Raw genomic sequence first — 20,215 nt, forward strand, 5'->3', positions numbered from 1 at the left:
CTTTTATTTGTTTGTTTGTTTAGTTATTTATTTTTTTTGCGGCGGGCTACACTTTAACACAACCTTTAATTGTAAATTTTAATCAGTCATAATAAAAATTATGATATAAAAAGGTAAAGTAAGAACAGCCAAGGTTTTGATCTGTTCTTGGCTTATCTGTTTAGAGCACAATGGTGGCCAGGCTATATGCTCTGTATCAGCTCCTATGCAGACGACAGACACAGCTGTGTGTCACCACAGATGTGACAGACCCAAGTTACAATGCGGCCCAAACCAGATGATGTCAAGCATTTACTTAACACTCTGTCTGCTTTTAATCTAGGGAGAGAGCTCAGAGGCGTAACTGAACTGATGAGTCCCTCTCTGTTGAACCTGGGCACTCATATCTCCTCTGTAACTATCCTGGCAGGAGTGAAAGTATTCTTTTTCTTTCTTTCTTTTGTAGTTCGGAGGACTGGAGCCAGGGCCTTCGCATGCTGGGCAAGTGTTTGACCATTAAGCTCTATCCATTAAGTTTTGGGTGGGTGGGGTTGGAGACAGGGTATCCTATATAGCAAAAGCTACCCTCGAAGTCTCTTTGAACTTCTGATCCCCTTGTCTCTCGACCCCTAAATTCCTGGATCACAGGCATGCATCACCATACTGAGGTGTTTTTGTTTTTGTTGGGAGGGGGGTGTTCAAGATAGGGTTTCTCTCTGTAACAGCCCTGGCTGTCCCGGAACTGTCCTGTAGACCAGGCTGGCCTTGAACTCACAGAGATCCCCCTTGCCTCTGCCTCTCAAGTGCTGGGATTAAAGGCATGCACCATCCCCCACCCCTACCTGGCTCACACTGAGGTTTTATGTCACAATGGAGATCAATGCCAGGCTTCCTACATTCTAGGCAAGCTACAGCCCAGCAACAAGGACATTCTAAGAGAGACAGGCACTGTACCTCACCCCTTAGCTATCAGACTATTGAAACAAAGGCCCCAGGAGGTGGAATTTCCCTCCAAAGTCTCATACTGGGAAAGAAAAGGCTGAGTTCCTTGTGCCAGCAAAGGGAGACTGAATCCCCAAAGAGACTGCACAGAGCGCTGACAGCTGGCAACACCACCCAGGAACCAAGACAATGAGGCGCTGAAGTTGGGCGCCCCCCCCCCCAACTGGAGAGGGATTTCTGAGCTGTGTACACCTCTAGGCTGCTCCTTAAAACTAAAGCTCACATCAGAACTCCAAAGACGGGAGTTTGGTGGGGGATTGCTAGGCCTCCTTATGTGTCCCTGTTTCCTGGTATGGCTACACTGAACAAACCTCCTTGCTTCCTGCGGTGGTTTGAATAAGAATGGTCTCCATAGGTTCATATATTTAAATGCTGAGGGAGTGGCACTATTTGAAAGGATTAGGAGGTGTGGACGTGGAGGAAATGCGTCACTGGGGGTGGACATTGAGGTGTCAAAAGCCCATGCCTGCCAGCCCTAGGCTCTCTCTGGTGGCTGGCTGGCTGTGGATCAAGATGTAGGACTCTCAGCTACTTTTCCAGCACCATGTCTGCCTGCAGCATTATCACTATAAGATAATGGACTAAACCCTGAAACTGAAAGCAAGCCCCCAATTAAATGCTTTCTTCTTATAAATAAGAGCTGCCATGGTCATGGTGTCTCTTCAAACAACAGAACAATGACTAAGAAAGAAACTGGTACCAGGAGTCGGGTGTTACCATAACAGGCCTCACCATGCTGTTCGTTGGGAGAATATTGGATGACTTTGGACTAAACAGTTGAATGCTTTAAGTGGGGCTTAACGGGCCATCCTACTAGGGGCATAAAAGATAGTGCTGGGGGCGATTTGAACAGTGGGGGCCCATCTCAAGAGGGTTCAGAGAAGAGTATTAGCAAGCACCCCAGAGACCATTCTTATGGTATTTTTGGGAAAAAATGTGGCAACTTTTTTTTTTTTTTTTTTTACTAAAAATCTGCCTGTAGCTAAATTGAAAAGTGTGGGATTAATGCATTGGCAGGAGATTTCAAGAGGGCCAAGTATTGATTGTGTTACGTGGTTGTTAGTAATCACGCTTATGCAGACCTATAATGAAAAGGAACAAGCTGGACAAAGAGAAGTACAAAATGTGCAGTTTGAGGAGAAAAGGAACGCCAGGAAGTGTCATGGAGCTAAGTCCAGTGCTCAAGGAGATAACAAGTTTGAAGAAAAGCCTGATGCTAAATGGGGTAAACGGTGTGGTGACCTCAGGGCAAGACCCCAACCCAGCTAAGCTCCACATTTATGAGAAGGAATTAAAGAAAACCTTAAGCCATGAAGGAAATCATCAACAACAGAAGGCTGATGCACATAAAATTGAAAGAGGAAGCCATGTTCCAGCCCCAACAAGCAGCAGAACTTGGCAGCCTCGGCCACGTGGTTCTGACTTTAGAACCAAGGGTACAAGAAAGGGGTTGTGGAATTTCTGTCCACAGCTAAGGAAAGCCCTGAGACTAGGCAGTGTCAGGGGTGTCCCTACGTGGAGACCCAGAGAGGTCATTGTGTGAAGCTGTGAAGGTGAAGCCTGGATTGTATGGGAGACCCCAAGATGTTGGACATGCCAGAGTCGTGGGCTAGCCGCAGACCGGATGGGGAATCAGCTCAGGAGAGTTAAGCATGTTGCAAGTCCACAAAGCTGAAAGGAGATGGAAACCTGAAACATGCTTTGACATCAGACATGGAGATGCAGGATTTGGGGTTTCCCCAGCAGGCTTTAGGTCTTGCTCTGCTCCATTTTGGAATGGTAATGTATATTCTGTGCCACTGTGTTAGAAGTATGTGAGCTGCATTTTGATTTTGATTTTACATGGGGTTGCAGTTAAGAGATGGCCTTGAGTCTCAGGGACTTTGAACTTTTAGACTGCGACAGACTGAGGGGATTTTCGAAGTTGGACTGGATGCATTTTTGCATTATGACATGGCTAAAAGCCTGGGGGCGGGGCCAGGGAGCAGAATGCGATGGGCTGAATGAGAATGGTCCCCACGGGCTCACTGACTGAATGTTCAGTCACCAGGGAGTGGAACTCCTTTAAAGGATTAGGAGGATTAAGAGGAAGTGCGACACTGAGGTTTCAAAGGCCCATGCCAGACCCAGTCTCTCTCTACCTGCTGCCTGCAGCTCAGGACACAGCTCTCAGCTACTGCTCCAGCACTGTGCATGCCACCACGCTCCCCCACAAGGTGACAACGAGGCCTCGGAAGCTGTAAGCAAGCCCCCCAGTAAACGCCTTCTTTAGTAAGAATTGCCATAGTCATGGTCATGGTGTCTCGTCACAACAGAACGATGGCTAAGACTCTGTTCACTATTATTTGTCTCTTTAATGGTATGTGGGGGACAAGGAGCTGGTGTAGCTTGTCAGGGCTGCGGCGGCCCAGGCTTCGACATTAACGACTCCAGTTACACGAGCATGTGACTTCTGATCTACTGGGATTCTACTGTTTCCCATGACCTAAGGAAATGCACACTTGCAACCAGAGCAATGCACACTTGCGACCAGAGCAATGCACACTTGCAATCAGAACAATGCACACTCACAATCAGAGCGAAGCACACTTACGTTCAAAGCGTTCTTGGCAGCTTCTGCTTCGGAGCGACTGTCGAAACTGACAAAACCTACGGGCTGTGGGAAAGAGAGAGAAACGTCAAGAACAAGCAACCAAACCCAAGGGACGCCTGTTTTCTAGGTCAAGGGTGGTGTCTAACTAAGGAGCTAAGACAAAGAAATGACCACAGGCAACGGGTGGAAATAAGAAAGCCAATCCCAAAGAATCAGGGCCTGGTGGCTCAACCAGATTTCTCACGTGAATCAAAGGGATGGTGAAGGCAGTTCTTCAAGGACACAGCCAAGAATTTAGAGAATCGCTTTTTTAAAAAAGAAAAAAAGAAAATAAAAAAATCAGAGGTGGTTGGAAGGTGAGCAGCAGTGACCAGGGGACAGAGGGAAATCTGGGTTGGAGAGACGCTAGGTTCCTAAATCAAATTCACTGTACCTCAGCTTCTTCGTCTTTTAAAATGCAAAGAGAAACGGAATCACCTTTTGGTTCACTGTAAGTGCAAGGAATATCATGACACAATGGTAAAAAAGTCCTATGTTCTCACTGCGCAACCAAAACTACCAAACGAACCTTTCCATCACAGCCAAAGCCGGGCCTCTCAAGACAGCTCGGATTTACTCAGGCATGGCAGGACACTGCTCAAAGACATGGGTCCCTCCCTTTAGATCTTTGTGGGCTGCCTGCAGTTTAGTTCATTTCTGACACGGCACAGGTCAGTGACTCCGGAGTGTTCAGCTTCAAAGGTAAGAAACGTTAAGCCAGCCTCTCTGAACTGTAAGAACCCCATGGCCATCAATTCCCACCTCTAGCCTGTACTTTCTATAAATGCAATTCCTCTGTGCTTTTATGGGTTCGGTGGACAGCATGATTCCTTATCATATAATATTTCGATAAACTACAAACATTCTGTGAAGAGAACTACTCTGTAATTTTGAGTAGAGCTGGAGAGATGCTCAGTGGTTGAGAGCACTGACTGCTCTTCCTGAGAACCTGGGTTTTTGGTTTGATTCCCAGCACTAACATGAGGGCTCACAACTGCCTGTAACTCCAGTTACAGGGGACTGACACCCTCTTCTGTCCTCTATGGGCACTGAATGAAGAGACATAGAATAATAAACCTCAAAAAGTTATGGCTAAGTATCTGGATAATATAGTTTGTTTGTTGAAGAAACAAATTAGTTTCAGTATAACTCTGCTGGAGCACTATGTACCTTCTGAATCTGAAAAACGTCCTATCTAGAAACGATGGAATTAGATACCGTTTTTCTATACTAATTCCCCAATCAACTTCACCTTTAATTCTGATAACACAGAGGTCAAATCCTAGTTGAAACAAAAAAATATTTATTGGGCTTCATTAGCAAAAGGTGATCATGTTCAGAAGTTCTAAATTCTTACCTGTTTAGATGTGAGCTTTATAAGAGACCCCTCATAGCCCTGAAAAAAAAAAAAAAAGAGCAAGTTTAGAAGGAAGAAATGACAATTCCATCTTCTTCAAGTAAGGGGAATAGTCACGTAAGACTGGGACTATCAACTATGTTGCACTTCTCAATGCCTTCAAAGTTAGCTGGGGACAAACGTTACGGACAGACAGAAGATGCTCAGGGCGCAGAGCTGTAGCTACGTGTAGCTCAGTGTCAAGTCCTTGCCCAGCATACATAAAACACAAAAGCCTTGGATTTAGCCCCCAATATTGCAAAACAATACAAAACGGATAACCATACGAAAACTACCAGGAAGGGCTGAGCAGGAGACACAGCATTCCGCTGAGCTCTGCTTGCTTCCTGAAATAGCCCATTTCCACAGTGGAGTCTGATGAGAACAGGAAGCACTCCCCTATGTTACGATTCCAGCTCATCCTCAGGCGTTGAAGGCATTCCTGTCTTTCTCTAGCTTATTTCTCTTGTGCTTATTTCTAGAAATACCAATAGCTGGTAGCATGCACTGACAGGTGGATACAGGGGGAAATACACCAACTGACATGAGCAACCGCTAAAAATATCGGTGTAGAGACAGACCAGGGTCAGCTGCCCTGGGCTGAAATTAAGAGGGTTGCTAGGGATGTTCCATGGTCCTGACTTCAGCATTGTGGTTTCTGGGCAGGGTGCTGGGACTGGGTCATCCCCGCCTCTTCCCAGCAGAAAACTGAGTTACCAACTAGCTACTGTGAACATTTCCATCCAAGGCCTTCAATGCCTCAAGACTCCTCTTCCTACTCTACAAGGGGCACCTTCTCTTGGAAATCCCAGAGATTTAAAACCCTGCAGGCTTCAGGTGCAAAGGACAAATGGTATTTCACTCAGGTAAAGCAGCACTCGCAGGGTCATACCATGTTCAAGTCACAAACAGGAATCAAACGGTTTCTCTCTGCAGTCACCGCTACTGATGCATTATGGGAACAGCTCTCTCTCCACCCTCACACACATAGTGCCTTCTAGGCACATCAATTGCACTCGCACCTTTGTGGGATGTAACCAGCTGTTTCCTGAACCTCTCTCCTTCCCCACCCTCGAGTGTTCTGTTGCCACATCCCTACCCAGCCGAAGCCTCTCAACTGTCCTCCAATCAGGTTGGTCTTGAATCAGAAACCCCCATCTCTTAAGTGTCCCCACCAGGCTCTGGTGATCTTCCTACTGCTAACAAAACCTCCCTTAACTCACAGGTCCTGAATTCGTGATGCCTTCCGGGCCACATTATAGCTCCCAAAGGCCAACCTTCCAGGTTTCTTCTTGACAGTATAGTTATTTCAGTTTTGGCCAACTTTATGGTTAAGGTTAAGCTCAACTGTTAAAAAGTTTCAATCCAGCAACATTCAGTATCTCTAAAATGATCAAATTTCCATACGAAAAATGGGAAACTCCATTTGGCAGTTCATTAAACACCAATTTCCCTACCATTCATACAAAGTTAGCCTGTATGTAACATTTTGTTCTGTTGAACATTTATGACTTTTGGTATAAAAGAAGCACAAGGTTGTTAATCCCCAAGAATGCTTGTTCAAGTCCATACAGACCTGCCTAACGTGCTATTCCAGCCAATAAAGGGCAGCTACCAACAGGGCTCAAACCCTACTGCTGCATTTCAACTATAAATATGTAGTAAGTTATTTATATCGTTTTTGGGGAGGGTGTGATGCTGGGAAAAATCAAACCCAGGGCCTTGGACACATTAGGTAAGTGTTCTACCAGACACACAGTATACTTTCTCCTGACCCACTCTGGAACTCACATGCTCTGCACTTAGGGATGTGCCTCTAACTGAAGGTTACTAAAGCTGACCTACATGGAACAGAGAATGCTGGGGCCAGTTTCCTTCTTCACAGTAGTGAGAAGAGACTGCTCTGAATTCTCTGTCAGAGACCAAAGGGCAACGTTAGACTACTGTCCCAGTGAGACTGTATGCCAGAACTCTGATGTTAACTTTCTTTTGCTTATTAGCATCTTTAAAAGAAAAAACTGTTACGGGGCACTTCCTCCAACATTCTTCCTCCTCTGAAGGCTACGACGACGACACACTCATAAAGTACCTTGAATGGTCTGAAGAGCAGGTAGAGCTCCCGGGGTTTGATGTCCAGAGGCAGACCACTGACAAATAGTGTCCGGACCTAGAAAATAATGCGACAGGTGAGCAAGGGTGTGGGAAACCCAGAAGCCACTTCTCATCTTAAATCAACGGATCCATGACTCCTCTCACAAAGTTCTGGGACACGGTGAATTGAGCGGGCCCCCCCCCCCCACACACAATATAATTTCATCATTAGTTTAAAACTATGTCACGAGGCCAGTAAATCTACACTGCTACTCTAACCATAGCAATATGACAGACTTGAAAAAAAAAGTAAATTTTTCGTTTCTCTTGCTTTGGTCTCTTGTCACCGTGTCCCTTGGTGGTATTCATTACCATTATTTTAATAAGCATGAAGGTGCTGAGATTTCCTCAAGCACCCTACTCAGGAGCTGCTCTCACTGACTGCCGTTTCTTCTGTGTTCTATGACACAACCAACTCATAGACCTTCAAGGTACCCGCTAGGTACCAATGACAAGTTATTCAGGACGTGTGTCTAAACACACAAAGTGGGAGACACTGAGTACAAACTCTGTGTCTGGTGTCTACTACCATATCTGACACTGACAACATGCTTCTGGCTGAAAATCAGAGAAAGCAAGCTAGCATCTCAACTAGAGCCTCAAAGAATCGGTAGGATTTTACCAGAGAGAGAGGAGGGTGAAATGGGGGTAGGAAAGTGCAGGGCTGCCCAGTACATTCTGGGGGCAGAGTGGACCAGACTACACAAGGAACCCAGGGTCAAACCACAGGGCACATGTAAGACCTCCTGGTTTGGGAACCTGACCTGGAATCCAGAGGCCAGGAGCGGCCAGTGAATGGGCACTGCCCGGCTTGAGAGGCCAGGGCAGCCACAGAATGGCACTGCCTGGCTTACAGTCCTCACTTTCCTCAAACTGGGACGACACGACTGCACTCCTTATTAGACATTGTGTCCAATCTTTAACCATACATGGACGACGAAGAGGGAGGATATATGCTAGATTTCCAACACTTCCCATGTTATGGACAGAATCACAAATCAATAAGGCTTTTATATTGGTCCAGCACAGTACGATGTCAGCCTGTTTCCATGTTCACACATGCTGTTGTTACACAGCAACCTCAGAATTCCCGACTGGTTTCTTTAAATTTATTTATTTTTTAACTTCTATGCTATGTCCTGAAAATGTAGGATTTGTTAGGTTTTCACACACACACACACACACACACACACACACACACACACACACGCACACACGCACACGCATGCACACACACAGTGAAACCATCACAACTGAGACAATCAATCACCTTTAAAGGTGTCCTCATGCGTCCCAAACCACCTACCCTTTTAGAAACAGGGTCTCCCCACACAGACCAGGCAGACCTTGAACTTACAATCCTTCTTCCTCAGCATTCTGAGTACTGACCAGGATTCCAGGGGTCTGTGCCACCTTCATTCCTGACTTCACTTATTCCTGTAATCCTTCCTTCTAGCCCTGTCCCACCATCCCTGGGCATCACTCATCTGCTACCACTGATGAGTAGTATGTATTAATATGTATCCTAAAGTCAAAACGGAACCACAGAGTAAAAGTGCTGAGTCTGTCTCAATTCATTCATACTAACATAAAGTTAATTTCAACTATATTGTTATGTCTATCCAAAGTCCATTCCTTTTTATTACTGATTAGTATTCTGTTATATGGATGTACCAATCCACGAACCTGTTGATACAAACAGTAAGATAAGGTTTGACTTAAAAACAAACTCTCCTTCCATTCCTTGTTTTACGGCTCCGAGCACTGCAAATGTTCTCTGAGTTCTTTAAACAACGTGTGCTTCGCGGCTGTTGGACGGAGTAGTCCAAAACAGTCGATCAGGTCAAGTCTGTTGACCAAACTTCTTATGTGGTCCTCATGTCTTCTTTCGTCTTTGTCACCGAGAAAGTTCCCGAGGAAAAGGCGAAATGACTAACGAGCACACGAGGGAACTCTACTCTCCACTATGCCCACCTGCCTTCTCAGAGGGAGACACTGAATACCATCTGGGCCGTTCTGACCAGGACAAGCTGGACTAGAGAATTAACCCTATCTTCAAGTGCCTACCACATCCCTAACTCCGTGCTGAGCATGGACTGGACTGAAGATGAGCAGAGGAACGACATGGTTTGCAGACTGTGTTTTACAGTTACATCACCTGTCCAGCAGTACAGCATGCTGTGACATGTATCGGACATGTTTAAGGAGTTCACCCAAGCAGTTAACTAATGTTTCTACTACTGTTCTAAAGAAAGAGGTTCTACAGACTTGCTAGGCAATTTACCAACAGAATTCACTAGACCCCCGGGGATTGTGAACAAAAGACAACTTAATATAATCGTGGTTCATCTATAATAGTATTGTATATCAGCAATTAAATCATATGTGTGAGAACAGGGCGTGGAGATGGCTCAGAGGGTAAAGGCACTTGCCACCAAGCCTAACCACCCGTGTTCTGGAAAGAACCGCCTCTCCTGTGGTGTCCGCTGACTGGCAAATGCATGTACTCGCACACACGTAAGTGAACAGAAAAATGTGAAATGTGTGCAAGGAAAAGATAGACTTTGATTTCAGAATTTAGAGAGGGCAAAGATCTTTTAGGATACAGATGCCCGCGTCTATGAATCAGTTGTGGTTTACAAGGGCTTTTGTGTTTTCTCTTTCTATGATGATAATATTCCAATAGCATGCATTATATGTGAAGGTGTTTGCAGGTTTGTTGTTGTTGTTGTTGTTGTTGTTAGACATGGTTTCACATAGCCCACGCTGGCTTCAAACTTCCTATGCAGCCAGGGATGACCCTGAATGATCCTAGCGCGTCTACCTCTAAAGTGTTGGGATTACAGGCACACCCTACATTATGCCTGGATTAAACACTTCAGGCTTTTGTTGAGAATTGCCTTGATTTATTATCTAGTTCGTCTGAAGAAATTAGAAGAGGTCAATATTTGCATTAATATAAATTGTCATGTTAATGGAGGAAGCCTTAGGTAAATATTCTAGACTGAGATGTGAACGAGTTTTGTTTTAATGTTCCAGTAAGAAACTGCTACATATGGGAGAAGAAAAGCCAACTCTTGGTATGCCTAACTTTGCAAATCATCTATAAACACAAAGCCTCTAAACCAACTCTTGTTCAAAATGAAGGCAGCTAAGGTTGGCATTTCCTGTCAACATAGACAAAAAGGGGCATTTCCTAGAGTCGAGGAGTGCTCACCCCATTTCAGAAGCCTACCACGTTATCTCAGTCTCTCATATTTCCTGCCATGACTGAGCAGACGAAGGAATTGCTGAGGGGAAATAATTCTTCAATATTTACATTATACACTGCCATTCAACTAAAGGTTACTAAACTCAAGAGTATGATGGGTTTACAATCCTTTCTAGTCACTCCAGATTTGGTAAATTTAATCAGTCTCACTAAAGGAGGAGGAGGAGGAAGACCAAAGAAAGAAAATCCAGATAATTAACAAGGGGAAAAATAGCTTTCTAAATCCCAGTCACGCTTTTCTGTGGCAACCAGGGGAAGAGTCATAGGATTTAAGACCCATCTCATCGCCGCGCTCTCTGCCTGGGTCAGCACATAGCAATGCACTGAATGTGTGGTGGGTGTCTTTCTTCAGTCTGCGGAAACCAGAAAGATTCCCTCGCCTGCAGAGAGCTTACTGTCATAAACTCAACAGTCACCTATGGCAACAGAAAACTTAGCTTGGTCACATGGTGACCCAGCTGGAACCAAAGAGTGAGACAAACACCTAATACTCCAAAGCCCTCTGGTACCCCCGCCACCGCCCCAAATAACAAACAAATGCCTCCACATGAACTTATGGAGGGCAGTCCTTAATTTCCCAGCACTGTTTATGGACACAGATGTGCTGGGCACTGTGCCTTTAACATATACATCTTCCCTTATAAGGCAGGAAAAGGCATTTCTCAGTCAAGGACAAAGGGAAGTCCAAGAGAATGAAGCCGTTGACAGCTCCATCCCCAGGGGCTCCAATGGATCCTGTGGGCGGGACTGCTTCATTTTTGCCCCAACAGGGCTGAAAGAAGAAATGACAGCATAAACCACTCTGTGGGCCAGAGGAGGATCCATGGCTTAGCCACCATCCAGTACTACTGCAGAGGCCACAGCTGGGCTTCAGGTAAGAACCACCATGTATTCTCCTCAGCAGGGCTGCTGCTTTCCCATTTGAGCGACTGACTGACTTAATAAACTTCAAAAGTCATTGTGCGAATATGGGACTTGAAAAGAAAAAGAGCCCTTTTGTAACACAGAAAAAGCCTCACTTGAGGATGGGGAGACTCGGAGGGGTGGGGGGGCAGGCTCATGGTGGTGTACATTGGTAACCAATGGTCACACTTGATGATCATTTGCCTGAGAGTCTGTGTAGGTTTTGTTTATGACGGTTTTAAGGACTACATCCAAATGTGCTCAACTGTGTTAAATCGCGCTACAGGAAAAGGCCAGTTTTCCCTTTCTAAGGACCTGTGGTTGCACAGCTCTGCTTATCTAGCCCTCTACAAACTTTAACGTTCTCTCAGTTTACTTTTGTTCTTTTCTTTTTGACAAGGTCTTACATGCAGTACAGGGCGGCCTCGAATTTACAACCCGCCTACCTCAGCCTCCCCAGCTGGGATCACAGGCATGGTCTACACACTGGGATTTGGTGTGCCAGACTTGTGCGCACAAGTGCTCACTTGAGTGTGTGGACACATGTGGAGGGCAGAGAGTAATTTTTAGGAGTTGGTTCTCTCCTTCCACCACGTAGGTCCCAGGAATTGAACTCAGGACATCAGGCTAGGCAGTATGTGTTTTCCTCCACCTAGAGCCTATTTACTGGCCTATATTTCACATTTTTTATACCTACAAATAGACTCCAATTAAAAGAAACTTCTAAGTGTGTTTCGTGAATGAATCATGCCTCTGTAGGAACTATTCTTTTGGAAGCCAAATCCAAAGAAAAGGCTCTCTCTCAGGTAGTGTTACCAAAAAGGTTCTTTTTTTGCAGTGTTTCACGCAATAGGAGGCACAGAGGACATAGGATCTCTGGGCTGATTCACGAGTCTTCAGAAAAAACATCCAATTTGGGTGCTGGTGGCGCATACCTTTAACGCTGGCACTCGGGAGGCAGAGGCAGGGCGATTTCCAAGTTAGAGGCCAGCCTGGTCTACAAAGAGCTCCGGGACAGCCAGGGCTACACCGAAAAACCCTGTCTTGGATAAACAAAGAAGAAAAACACATGCACCCAAATGGCTTAAGTGTTTGCTTGTCAACAGTTCTGAAGATGTCATGGCAAACAAGATGAACGGTCTGATTTCTCAGTCACAATCACACAGCGTCAGTAACGACACCACCAATGACAAACCCTTACATGTGACAAGCAGGCACACAGATCAGTAGTTTTTAGACTGCCCTCCAATAAAATTAAGGATTAAAAAAAATGGTAAGTCATGGACTGCTAGGTGTGGTGGCACCCACCTGTTATCACAGCAAATGACCAGAAGTTTAAAACCAGCCTGGTACACATGAGACCCTCCCTGCCTCAAGGAAGCAGAGGCCAAGACTGAACGAGACATAACCACACGAGGAAGGAGGGGTATGCAGGCAAATACCCTCTGAAAAATACATTTCAAGGCTATGTACTCTCATTAACAAGGACAGACTAATATACAGTTAATAATAAAGTCACTCATGTTTCTACTCATGAAAGAATTCAAATGTACTTAAGGGATATAAACAAATTAAATTGTAAATAATTGTGGTTCTTTTAAAAAGATGTTCAACTCTTGGTGGTGGTGGTGGTGGTAGCACAGGCCTTTAATCCCAGCACTCAGGAGGCAGAGGCAGGCAGATCTCTGTGAGTTCAAGGTCAGCCTGGTCCACAGAGTGAGATCCAGGTCAGTCAGGGCTACACAGAGAAACCCTGTCTTGAAAAACAGGAGGTGGGGAGGCGGGGAGAGATGCTCAGACTTAGTAATTTGCACATATAAAATGGTGACTAGACAGTCATGTCTGCTGATGTGATACAAGCCTCCTGATTACCAAGTGAAAGCGCAGCAGAACTCTTCTGTATTTCCAGATTAATTCTTTTATTATTGTCACATCACTACATGCTCCAAGGCGGGAAAGATACTGAAGGGATACATCATCTACGCATCAACAGCAGAGGAGGGTGGAATTATAAAGAACTTTCCTCTGCCATACATGGCAGGTATATGTGTGTGGGTGGGAGGGGATGCCCGATGTCTCCAATTCCCTCAAATATATAAACACGGGAGAACTAACTACACATCCATTTCTGCTCTTGGATCTCACCACCACCACCACCAATTTCCCTGTTCATCCTTGATCCATAGGGTCAGGCTTTGCCTAGCCAAAAAAACAAACAAAACAAAAAAACCACCACCACCACCACCACCACCACCACCACCACCAATTTTGCTGTTCATCCTTGATCCATAGGGTTAGGCTTTACCTATCCAAAAAAAACCAAACAAAACAAAACAAAAAACCACCACCAACAAAAGAAAACCGAACCACATTTGTGCAACATGAGTCACATTTCAACTCTGACCACAAGTCAGTGTTTCTTGCTTTGTTTTGCTAGGCTGGCCTGGAACTATGTAGCCGAGGGCAGCCTTGAACTCTTGATCCTCCTGCTTCCATCTCCCAATGTTCCCATTATAGGCATGTAAGTTCCGGTTAAGTCCATGTTTCCTAACATACCAACCAGAAAAGGTCGCTGGTGACTCTTGGTGCGGCCCGGGGTGTAGGACCAGCCTGGTTTCTGTCACTAGGTTGTTCCTGCTTGAGGACTGGCTCACTCCAGAGATCACTCTACACCAACCAGGGAGAGGCTCGGCCTCAGGACTGAGACAGGCCGACTCACTTAGGACAGGGTGCTGCGTGCCTTCCATCTTAGCACTGGGAGGGCAGGGGCAAGTGATCTCTGGGAATGAGGCCACCAGGTCTCCACGGTGAGCGCTAGGTCACTCGGGGCTACAGAGGGCCAGTCTCGGGTGGGGGGTAGGGGGGAGAACGTCCTGCTTATCTAAGCACTACCAATCCTAAAGGGCGTGAGTTGTTTCAACACTGAGAGGAGAGAAGGGGAGTGAGTCCCACTAATATTAAACACTGGTTAGATTATTCTCAGTTATCTAATACTGAACGGTCAACCCTGAAAACATACATACAAGTTAACATTATACAGACCACACACACACACACACACACACACACACACACACACACACACACACACACACACACACCACACACACGAACGAGTCAGGGGAGGAGGTCTACTAGCCAGGTCATTGCCAAAGAACGTTTTGTTTTGGCTTGCTATTCATATGGTGTCAGCATGAAAACTGATTACTCACAAGTATTAAAATGGCCTCCAAGGCATTTGAGTCTGATTACAGCCAAGCAGAAAGTGACCAGTCTTTCTCAAGCTCCAGGTTCTTCTTCTTTTTAAAAAAAAAAGATTTATTTCATGTGTATGAATACTTTGCCTACATGTATGCTTGCACACTATATGTATGCCTGGTACCTAGGGAAGTCTGAAGAGAGTGCCAGACAGTCCCGGAACTGGAGTTATAGGTCACTGTGAGGCATGATGTGGGTGCTGGGAACCAATCCCAAGTCCTCTGTAAGAGCAACAGGTGCTCTGAATCTCTGATACATCTCTCCAGCTCCAACTCAATGTCACCAGCTTCAGGATGGAGCCGGTAGCCTGACAATGTCCTCAACACTAGACTTAAACTCACTCCTTTCCCATCCCTTGGGAAAGTATTTTCAGGACAGCGACTGTAGGAACAAGGACTGAGTGACCACAGGATGAAAGGGTCACTGTATTGTTGTTATGATGCATTTCCTGCTTTATCTAAATTATGTGGGGAAACCCAAACTGCCCATAGGCCATGCCTCCCTAATTTCAAGAGATCTACCAGTGTGTGCCCTAAGTGATACCGAGGGAGTCGACTCAATCCACACTGAACAACCAAATGCCTTGGTATTACGCTGAGGTGCCCAGAAAGCTCTAAAAGGCTCAGGGCAAGAAGGGAGCAATGTGAAAGAAACATTCATTCAAGCAAGGCCTGAGTACTGCCGGAACCTGCACAGGAAAAGGGGGTCAGGTGAGCAATGGGTAAATCAAGTCCCTGTGTTCAGTGCTGACCTTTCTTATTAGATGGCTCATCATCTTTCGATCTGGTAAGTCTCCCCTAGGCTATCTGCCATCTAAAGGAGAAAAGGTGTTCACACACGTGAGCACGGTAACCTCATTACAAACCAATTTTTAATGCGACAAGAAATCAGGAATTTGGGGAGTTTATTAGTGTAAATAGAAAATAGGGTGTATGTATACACACATATATTTTAAGAACTTCATCAATGAAATTAACTTGGGGCCTGCTGCTAGCTTGCTCTGGCTTCATTTAGTTTTTTTTTGTTTTTGTTTTTGTTTTTGTTTTTTTGGTTTTTTCGAGACAGGGTTTCTCTGTGTAGCTTTGCGCCTTTCCTGGAACTCACTTGGTAGCCCAGGCTGGCCTCGAACTCACAGAGATCCGCCTGGCTCTGCCTCCCGAGTGCTGGGACTAAAGGCGTGCGCCACCACCGCCCGGCTTCATTTAGTTTTTTAAACCAAGTTTCCAGTGCCCGGCTGCTGCTCCTGCAACCCTGGCTGGCCCACAGAACCTTACTCTTCATTCAAACACCCCTTACACCACTAAATCACGATGGTTTAGAACACACACGCTAAAGTAGCACGCTGTAACTAGAGCTTTGCCTTCTAACTCCCTAGAGTGTACTTGCTGTACCCTCAAGACATGTCAAAAGAACAGCACAAAGCAGACTTTCTCATGGATGGACAGCATGAAAGATAAGCAAAAATATGAAGAAGATTCTATTATAACTCCCAAACCTCCCTTCCTTCCTTCTGCACAGAGACTGGGTGACTCTTACTTTACAAGCCAGATTTAAAGAAAACAGTCATTCTGTATATCCTAAACTACACAGAAAAAGCAAACCCAGACAGAACACAGAGATGCTTATGGTCACTTAAAGGACCTTAATGGAATAGTAGGCATAGGCAGATGCTGCCCCCAACACTGCCCAGAGCGTTTACTGTTGACAGCAGCGGTGGGCACCCTCCACTGGAGGGAGGGACTTCACTCCAGTGCCAACTGGGTTTGCAAGGTATGCCCAGTAACTATGTACAGTGTCTCAGCGTCTTCACACTAGAGAATGCGTAAGAACTGCAAATGAGGAAATCTGTAGGAAAAGCTTTACCATGGTAGTTACCCAACACCCAGCTGAAAATCCTTCAGTGCCAGCTCAGTTCACCTTCAGAGAGCAAGTTATTCCCCATAATAAAGTATCGGGTTATCTGTACAATAAATTAAATGAGTCAAGGCAAGCCTTAGTCCAAGAACTAGGAAGGAGTTTAAAAAAAAAGGGGGTCTTGCTTGGAAAGTCGCTAAAGTTGGCAGGTGGTTGCCGTGAATGTGGAAAACCCTGGGTTTGATGCCCAGCATCACATAAACCAGGGGTGGTGGTGCACTTGGGAGATGGAAGCTGGTGGGTCATGAATTCAAGGTCATCCTTAGCGATGTAGGGAGTAAGGCCAGACTAGGCTAGGAGACGATGTTCTCTTCCCAGGCCCTCCCCGGGCACACAACAAGTTACCATACAGACCTAAGATATCCAGACAGAGGGCAGGGGATGGCTCAGTCCACAAAATGCTTACTTCTCAAGCATGAGGACCTGAGTCTGATCCCCAAACCCACGTAAAATAAGGATCTGGGGATATATAGGGAGGAGTGGCCTACAATCCCAGCACTGAACGGGTAGATCCCTGAGGCCCACTGGCTAGTAAGCCTAGACAAATAAATGAGCCCCAGGCTAGTGAAACACACACACACACAAATATCCTTATAGAAATGGAAGCATACAAATACATACATACATACATGTGTACATTGGTAGGTAGATAGCTTTTTACATGGATTTTAGGTGTGTTTTACAAATTTTAAAAATCACATGAGGCCAATTTGCTTGTCTGCTGCAAGAAACTTCACCTCTCCATTCCAAAGCTTTCCCATCTTAAGCCATGCTTACAATTATTTGATGAGTAATTATTTTTTTTTTTTTTTTTTGAGATAGGATCTCACCTCACTGTGCAACCCCAGCTAGCCTGGAACTCACAGAGAGCTGCCTGCCTCTGCCTCCACTTCCAGAGTACAGCAGTTAAAGGCACGCACCACCATGCCTTGAAGGATATACATCATAATTCTTTCCTTCATAATTTTGAACATTATGTGTTTCATGACTCCTTTAAGACCCACAGCTGACACTATCATCTGATATACAAGAAATTAGAACATGAGAAATGCTGGCAGAAATAGGGAAATAGGCTCCCACAGGTATTGCTGGTGGGCATAATCACTCCGGAGAAGTTTGACGGTTTCTTATTAAATATGCAACCATGCAACCTAGCAGTTAACTGTCCAGTGGCCATTCACTTTTTTTTCTTTTCTTTCTTCCTTTTTTTGTTTTGTTTTTCAAGACAGGGTTTCTCTGGGTAGCTATCCTTGAACTCATGGATCCGACTGTCCAGAGTGCTGGGACTAAAGGTGTGTGCCCCCACTTCCCAGTGAGAGGGTGCACTTCTAACAAAGAAGAGTATGGCAGCCAGATAAAAAGGTCTGTGTGGCTTTCAGAGTCTGTTCGGTTCCTTTATCAGGAGCTCGAGGGGAGGAGACGAGCTGTCAGACTGAGGTGACACTCAACAGTCCCTATAAAGAGGCTTTGGGGATAATGGTGGTGCCTCTGGCAAAAACTTAGATCCCTGAGGCTGGTAAGACCTTAGATGGCCTAACCTGTGCTAAAAAGGTCTTCTTGCAACCTTGAGACCTCGGGCTAGATCTCAGTAGCCAAGCTGCTCCTAAACAGCTGGCTCTCATCAACTGTCACATGCTTGGAGCTGCTACGTTTCGGGGTCGCTTTTTTTGTTGCTACAAGAGTAAAATGAATTAATTTGTGTGAGTGCATAATACACCTATAGAGATGAGGAGCAACAATGGGGGCTTCCTCTTCCTGGGAGAGGTCTGAGGTGATCTGTGAAAAGGGTTTAATACTTGATTGGAAACGCTACAGAATCATGCAAATCAAGAGACTCTAATCTTATCTTTCTCTATGAGAACAACCATGAACCCACCCAGGGCATCATGGGTACGCATATCCAAGAGGCCACCGAGTATGAAAGATGTCACTTTAAAGAAGCCATGTGTGCTGTTCCGGGGTACAATGGTGGAGGTGATAGGCGCACCCAGGCCAAACCAGAGAGCGGGGCTGGACACAAGGTTGGTGGCCAAAAATCAGAGCTGAATTTTTGTTGTGCCTGCTTCAAATTGAAGAGAACAATGCTGAACTGGAGGGTTTTGACAGATTCTCTGGTCACTGAACACATCTAGGTGAAGAAACCACTTAAGATGCACCGTCAGACTAGAGTTCACGGTCAGATTAACCTGACATGAGCCCTCCCCCGCCCACTCAGTTGATCGATCCTCATTGAGAAAGAATAAACTGCTCCTATGCCCAAAGAGGAAGCTGCATGGGACGAGAGATCCCAGAAGAGTGAGGACACAAAAACATATGACATGGGGATAAATTCTGCGCAAAATAAATGCAAATGAAGCTTAAAAATAATACAAATCACACAGTTTACAGAAACCAAGCTTGTATTTTCCACTTTGTGAATGAATGTTGTTTTTACTCAAATTTATCCATTCTGTGTAGGTGTTCACACACACACACACACACACACACACACACACACACACACACACACACACACACACACACACCCCCCCTGCAGGACTTGGCTCTCTCCTTCCATCCATGGGTTCCAGGGATGAACTCGGGTTGTCAGGAAGCTTGGCACAAACACCCGTACCTACTGAGCCACCTTGCCGGTGCATTTTAAACAACCTAGGCAGTTTCTAAAGCCGTGCTTTCCAACCGGGAAAGAATTTTCAAAACTGTCTGAACCTAGGGGCATGTGAAAGATCCTCTTAGAGTGGACAAGACCTCGGTGACCTCTGGAATCCAGTGTGCCAGCTCAACTCTGGCTGGAACACGGATGAAGATATGTGTGAGCAAAACAGCTCTCACCGTGCCAGAGAGAATGCATTCTAATATGACCAAATAAAGACACAACCAACAACATCCCACAGGGGCAGTTCCATCGTGCCAAAGCTTTTCAATCACCCTTCCAAACGGCCACATCTAGGCTGTTATAATTTACTTGGATCTAGTGGAAGAATTTCTAAGTCATCTAAATATAATAAGGGACGTCATCAGAAAGCTGAGACAGCATATATAGGCACAGAACAAAATTATGCTCACTATTTAAAAAACAGATCTTTTTAGTGTGGTCACTACCACAATAAATACTTTACCCCCCGAGCTGACGTTGGGGTCAAAGGTACATGGACCGAGAGAGATAAAAATGGATCTGAACTCTGCACCTCTCATCTGCAGCACGCTCCGAGTAAAGGAGTGTCTGGACAAACAGCCTAGAGCCCTCTGGTAATCTTTTACTGATCCAACCATCATTTTGTTGTTGTTGTTGTTGTTGATGGTGTTGTCTAAATAACTTAAATCTGTGCTGTGGGCTATATCACTCACTACTAACTTTCATGTGTGATGCCATCTTAGATGAAAAAAGTAAACATGTTTCAAAACCAAACAATGAAAAACAACTAAAGGCAGCTGATTCTGGCTCACGACTGCAATTCCGTTATCCAGAGGCTGAGGCGGAAGCGACAGCAAGGCAGCTTAGCAGGACCCTGTCACAAAAGAAAACTCAAAAGGGACTGAGGGTGTAGTTTAGTGGGATCTTATTTTAGAGTGGGATCTAGGGAGAAGATAGAGCAAATAATTATAAAAGACACACATCTGGATTTGGGAGCCAGTTCTTGAAACTACAACAATTCCATCGCTTTTCCAACCTCACTGTAAGCACTGCTGACATGCACAGTGGGCATCA

General features: G+C 45.3%; 1 protein-coding gene across 8 annotated transcripts in view; it reads right to left on the reverse strand.

Moving 5' to 3' along the window:
- The window catches only part of Rbpms (RNA binding protein, mRNA processing factor), a 163,851-nt gene that overhangs the window by 85,903 nt on the left and 57,733 nt on the right, over window positions 1-20,215 (reverse strand). For all 8 annotated transcript variants that reach the window (XR_008221424.1, XR_008221423.1, XR_008221422.1 and 5 more), the window contains exons 2-4: window positions 7,099-7,176; window positions 4,971-5,009; window positions 3,575-3,637 (exon numbers count right to left, since the gene is read on the reverse strand). Coding sequence is in view for 5 of the 8 variants with exons in the window: in XM_052752000.1 (XP_052607960.1) it covers window positions 3,575-3,637; window positions 4,971-5,009; window positions 7,099-7,176 (180 nt within the window). In the remaining 3 variants the exon portion in view is untranslated. The remainder of the gene's footprint in view (window positions 1-3,574; window positions 3,638-4,970; window positions 5,010-7,098; window positions 7,177-20,215) is intronic.

The sequence above is a fragment of the Peromyscus californicus genome, unplaced genomic scaffold, assembly GCF_007827085.1.
Source record: "Peromyscus californicus insignis strain IS unplaced genomic scaffold, ASM782708v3 Scaffold_23__1_contigs__length_62951481, whole genome shotgun sequence".
In the NCBI taxonomy this organism is placed as follows: Eukaryota; Metazoa; Chordata; class Mammalia; order Rodentia; family Cricetidae; genus Peromyscus; species Peromyscus californicus.